This window comes from Parus major, chromosome 5 (assembly GCF_001522545.3).
Source record: "Parus major isolate Abel chromosome 5, Parus_major1.1, whole genome shotgun sequence".
Classification (NCBI taxonomy): Eukaryota; Metazoa; Chordata; class Aves; order Passeriformes; family Paridae; genus Parus; species Parus major.
The window spans coordinates 26360801-26366961 of record NC_031774.1 but is presented as its reverse complement, the minus strand read 5'-3'; the positions used below and the strand labels follow the sequence as shown (position 1 = coordinate 26366961).

At 50.5% G+C, this 6161-nt stretch overlaps 1 protein-coding gene across 1 annotated transcript; it reads left to right on the top strand.

Moving 5' to 3' along the window:
- Positions 1 to 718: 718 nt before the first annotated feature.
- RIOX1 (ribosomal oxygenase 1) lies at positions 719 to 2627 on the top strand (the record flags this gene model as incomplete). Its single annotated transcript, XM_015629896.3, has 1 exon — positions 719 to 2627. A coding segment is annotated over one exon (1866 nt), but the record flags the coding sequence as incomplete, so codon positions are not given.
- Positions 2628 to 6161: the final 3534 nt, after the last annotated feature.

Sequence of the window (6161 nt, the reverse complement as noted above, 5' to 3'; positions counted from 1 at the left end):
CACAAAAGTACTACATAGTGAATTTCTTCTACTAAAGCTTGGTCTAGATCAGAAACGTAGTCTGGCAATACAAACCCCTACAGTTTTGCCTCAAGCAGGGTCTTGTTCTACCACTCCAGCAAAGCTTCCTATGCTGAAGCTGCAGCCTCTAGAAGCACAGAGCAGCCCTCACGCTGCCCAGCACCACTAACGCTGGCCTTCTGCAAAGCCTCGGGCCTCAGAGAGAAATGGAGAGGAAACAAAGGTCTGCCCAGGTTACTAGACAGTGAGTGGATTTGAAAAAAAAAAAAAAATGAAAAAAACAAAAAAAACACCAACTATGTGACATGACAGCCTTTTGGGTTTTGGGGATCCTTTTGATCCTTTGAGATGACATAGCCTTTCATCAGAACAAGAAAAGGAGAGGGGGAATGGCACACAAGAATTGGCTCAATTCAACTTGCGTTTCTATTCCTTGTGCAGCACGACCTTATGAAATGTTACCTCATCTCGCCTCTTTAGGTTGCAAAGTAACTCCAGGCTGTCTAAAAGCTTATCCTTACGGTACGCCTTAAAAAAAAAATTACTTTCTGAACGTGCTTAGAGCGTACTGCCAGAACGAAGCTTCCCAGCCAAGGAACAGACTTGCCTGCATCGTATCAAGGGGAATAGCCTCTCCTTCTCTGCTGCGGGGCGGGGGAAGCAAATATACCCAGCCCAATTTAGGTGGCGGTGGTGACAAAAGACAAGACATTCTGTTGCACACTGCACCACCGGCATCCCCGGAGCGCGTCCGTCCTTCCGCCGGCAGACGCGCGGGCTCCATCCCGTGCCCGAGGCGCTCCCGGCGGAAGCGGCGGGGCGGGGCGTGGCGGCCATGGCGGCGGAGCGGCCGCGGGAGCTGGGGCGGCTGTCGGCACTCGCCGTGTACCGCCGGGTGGCGGGGGCCGGGCGGATGGAGCGGCGCCGCCGCGGGGCCCCGCTGCCCGCGGGTCGCAAGCGAGCCAAGGCCCGCCTGAGGCGCGGCCGGGCGGGAGCCGGCGGCTCGGAGCCCGAGGCGGCGCCGCCCGCCGCGCCCCCGAGCCGCGTGGAGCCCCACATGGAGATCCCCGTGGAGACCCCCGCGAATCCTCGACCCGAGTCGGCGGCCGCCGGGCCCGACGCGAAACCGCAGGGCAGCCCCAAGGCGATGCCGGGCGGTCCGCGGCCGGCGGCGGAGGACGGCGGCGGTGTGTCCGGGCTGCTGCGGCGGCTGGCGCGGCTGGAGGACAGCCGGCAGCGGGCGGCCGAGCTCTTCCGCTGGCTGCTGGCCCCGGTGGCGCCGGCGGAGTTCCTGAGGCGGCACTGGGAGCGGGAACCGCTGCTGCTGCGGCGGGGCAAGCCCGGCTACTACGCGGGGCTCTTCTCCACGGCCGACTTCGACGCCGCCCTGCGAGGAGGAGAGGTTCACTTCGGCACCCACCTGGATGTGACCAGCTATGCCGAGGGAGTGCGGGAGACGCACAACCCCTGCGGCAGAGCCCTGCCCCCGGTCGTGTGGGACTTCTACCAGAACGGCTGCTCCCTGCGCCTCCTCTGCCCGCAGGCCTTCTCCTCCACCGTCTGGGACTTCCTCTCCATCCTGCAGGAGCAGTTTGGCAGCATGGCAGGGGCGAACACCTACCTCACGCCTCCGGGTACGCAGGGCTTTGCCCCCCACTATGATGACATCGAGGCCTTCGTGCTGCAGCTGGAGGGGAAGAAGCACTGGCGTGTCTACAGGCCCCGAACAGATGCTGAGGTGCTGCCGCAGTTCTCCAGCGCAAACCTCACGCAGGCTGAACTTGGCGAGCCTGTGCTGGAGACGGTGCTGGAGGCTGGGGACCTGCTGTACTTCCCCCGTGGCTTTATCCACCAGGGTGATTGTCTCCCTGATGCACATTCGCTCCACATCACGGTGTCTTCCTACCAGAGGAATTCCTGGGGGGACTTTCTGGAGAAGCTACTCCCAGCTGCCCTGCAGATGGCCCTAGAGGAAGACGTGGAGTACCGACGAGGGCTTCCCATGGACTACCTGCAGTATATGGGGGTCGCTAACTCAGACGCAGCCGATGCTCGGCGAACGGCCTTTGTGGAGAAGTTGCAGAGCCTGATAAAGAAACTCATTGACTATGCACCCATCGATGCTGCTGTGGATCAGAGAGCCAAGTCGTTTCTTCATGACTGTCTCCCTCCAGTGCTCACGCAAAGTGAAAAGGCGCAGAGTATCTATGGCTTCCCAGCACGGTGGCAAGATGGAGGCCCCTGCAATGTTGATATCCTGATAACAAAGGACACCGAAGTACGCCTGCTCCGCCATGGCATCATTAGACTGTGTAATGAAGAAGCAGGTGTGATGCTGTACTACACTACGGAAAACTCAAGAGTGTATCATAAGGAAGAACCCAAGTTCCTTGAGCTAGATCCCGAGTATACAGAAAGTATTGAATTTCTCCTGTCTTCCTATCCAAATCACGTCAGTGTAGATAACCTTCCATGTGAAACCTTGGAGGAGAAGATTTCTCTAGCTACACTTCTGTTTGAGAAGGGTATTCTGACTACAAAGAAGCCTCTGGCACAAGTCTAACTCTTATTTTTTCACAAAATAAATGTACGCTTGTTTAGAAAAATGTTCTGTCTTGGTCTTGCCTTATGCCTGCTAGATATGAATCATCAGTTCAGGTCTCTGCATCTCATCCTGAGGTAGAAGGTCTACATTAAGGAAAGAGAAATCAAATGTTCTGATTAAACTAAGTATTTGCTCTAGGAGCAATTCTGCATGTCTGAGTGCCTAAAGAAGAGAACTGGTTATCTTCTTTTTACCAGCCATGTTACTACACCCTAGGTAACATCAGGAAGGTGGTGAATCTCTTTGCTATCTTGTAAATCATTGTCATGTTTTCACAGTGTTTTAAAGCAGCCTGCTCAGCTGTATGCCTACTGTTCATAGATATATTTGGTGATGGTCACCATTCTCTGTGCCTTTGCTGTGCTATGCTGCATATATGGTGTGGCCTTCAGGCCTGTGCTGTGTTGTAAAGATCCCTTGGTCACACATTTACTTCCTAAAAGTTGGGGCCTGCAGGGAGTTCCCACTCAGTTTGAGCAATTGCACCCTCTTATGTGGCCATGCCCATAGTGAATGATGCAGTAAATTTTTCTCAGGCAAACATGATCTGCTACATTTGAAATGCTTCAGGCTCACCTGCTTCCTTTTCAGTTCAACAATAGAGATAAAATATCCTCTCCCAGGGGTTTCCCCACAGCAGTCCCTAGCAATTAAATTATTGGTCTTTTCAAGGCAAGGGGGGCACCCTCCAATATGGGGTTTTTTTGTGCTGGGTGAAAAAAGTCATTTTAGGACCTATCAAGTTACATAAATATATGCCTGGCTGTGTGGTCAGTTCCCATAAATACTAGCCCACCTCTGAAACACTTCCACAGTGCTATTTTATCATAGCAGGTGAGGGATATTTAGTCTTTAAAGCCTCCTGAAGCTATACCCACAGTGAGCAGGGTGCATTATCCTGTGCTCCTTTTGAACTGTTGGGTTATCCAGGTTTTGCAAGATGGTACCCATGCGCTCTTAACTGTTTGGGATTTAAGTGTACACTATGCCCTCCAAGATCCTATATTTGCAGTAGCACCAGCCTTTCCTCCCTTTCTTGCCTGTATGCTTTTGCTAAATACTGAAAATTGGGCTGTGTAAAATTGCACAGCACAAGAACATGCTGAGGTACCCTTGGGGCCTCTTGGCTCTGTGAAGCACTAGTGGCTGGACAGAAATGCTGTTGCCACACTCATCCTCTGACCCCTCTGTCTATTCATCCTCACCAGAGGGTCAGCAATTCTTGCCCCACCATTTATGTCCCTGGTAAATATATCGTGCCTCCGTGGTGTCCTTCCTGGGCTGCTGTGTGTGCTCTACATTCAGACACAGGCACCAGCACTGCAGCTTTGCTGCTTGGGGCTGTGGTGCAGAGCTGCACCAGGAGCTCATGCAGCCCTTTCTGCGGTGGCTGCAAGCACCCCCATGTCTATTTTGAGCACTTTAATGACAACCTAACACAGTATAAAATCTCCTTAGCTTTTCCTTTCCCTGGACTCTGGTGTGATGGGGTGGGGCATTTGGGTAATTCCCACCTCGGCTTATAATTCTGGTGAAACTGCCTGGGCTAGACACCTTACACGTACCCCTCAGAGATTTATGCAGGGCTAGCCAGGCACAGAGTTTCTCTTCTTCATTGTTCTTTCTGCAGAAAGGTATTTCTTGCTGAGACCTGCAGATTATACCAAATTTTTTTAACTAGGAGGTGGTGGTCCATTATGATCCCAGTAAGAAAAGCACTCATATTTTGTAAGGTATCTAAAAACAATGTTTATTAGAGCTAACACTAATCTTACATCCCTTTAGATGCTGAGAACCCCAAGTGAAGAAGCATTTCCCTATGTCATGCAGACATGGTTCATAAAAGATATTGTCCCCTTTCAGTCTTTTAAGATATTGTAAGATTCTTGTGTAAGGGCTTGGGATCTGCACAGGCCAGCACAGGCCTGAAGGCCACATTGTACAGGCAGCACAGCACAACACAGACAGCAAAAGCATGGGGCAGTGTCCTTCAGAGGCCACACCATGGCTATTGGAGGGGAATGTTCTGCATGCTGTAAGGCAAGGACCATGCTTGAGGGTTCCTTCACGGGCTTCCAAGCAGTGCAGAAACAAAAATAAAGGCACAGGGAGCACATACACAAATTCTTCCAAGCAGAGGTGAGCAGGACAGGAGAGTTTTGAGAGAGTAAGCCTTTATTTGCTCTCATAACCAGACCCTTGGGGCATAGAAAGAGCATCTTTTTGAAGGACACAAGGATCATTGAGTTTCACAACAACTACATGGGACACAAAAAGTGGGGAGGGGAGTTGTCAGTCCCACATGTGCCTGTCACCTTGCCACTTTTGAGAAAGCTGCAGAAATACTCATCTGGTTTAGCTGTCACCTGCCAGAATACTCATCTAGGATAGGGGAAGGATCAAACATATATGCACTGGAAGGACAGAGCATGGGTACTATTCAGCTACCACCCTCTTACAGTGACTGAGACATAACAGTGACTGAGACAGGGGAAGTTGTGAAGACACCTGCGTTTTTTGAAGCAGCTTTCATGAACTGTCACCACAGGCCCACGTGTGAACCCTTAGTATAAAATATGAAGAAAAAAGCCTTTACAGGTAGCCAACTGTAAGAGGATTGACCTTGGCTGGCTGTTGGATATCTGCCAAGCCAAGCCACTCTTTCAATCCTCGGTAGTAGCAGGAGAGGCGGAGGAACAAAGAAGAGAAACCTTACAGGTCAAGACAAGGACAGGGACCAATTCATCAATATTTTTCCCAACATCAGGGGCAAAAAAGACTTGACTTAGAGAAGATTAATTCAATTTATTGCCAGTAAACTGCAGAGTAGACAGTGAGATATAAAAACAAAATTAAAAACACCACCCCCTCATCTTTGGACAGCATTAAGGTACACCTCTGAGCTGGCTGAAAATGTCTCTGTCCTATATGGGGGAACCCTGATGTTATAGAGGAACCCTGATTCTTACAGCCCCCCAGTAGCAAAACATTTCCACATTAGCTCTAAATAATCTTACTTTTGTCTTGCAACCAAGGCTCAAATTGTGTCATTATGCTTGTTCTCTCTCGGCTATCATAAGGTATCATTTTGCATGGGAATAGAAACAATTTTTGTGTAGTAGATGCCTGTCATCTGTTCAGAAGAAAAAGTAAATATTGCTGTCACTTTCTTCATGTGGTTTTGCAAACTCTCAGCATTTGACCATCTTCCCCTCCAGGAATCTTTTCAGCTCAAACTGATGAGCATTTCCTCCTCTCTTCCAGGTGAAGGGTCCAGGGGTTGCCTGCTCGGTTTCTCCAAAGGGGTGAAGTGTGCCTTGCCATGACTGCCTTCCTGAAGAACATCATGGCTGTTGCTTCCCCAGTGGGAAACATTCTCATTGTGGGAAGCAATAGGAACATTCCCTCTGTGACTGTTACATTGATTCCTCTCTGTTACAAGGATTGAAAAACCCTACACCTTGACCTTATATGAACACAAAGCCAAGGCCACCAATTCCAAATGTCTTGACTATTCTGATGTCCTTGATGATCC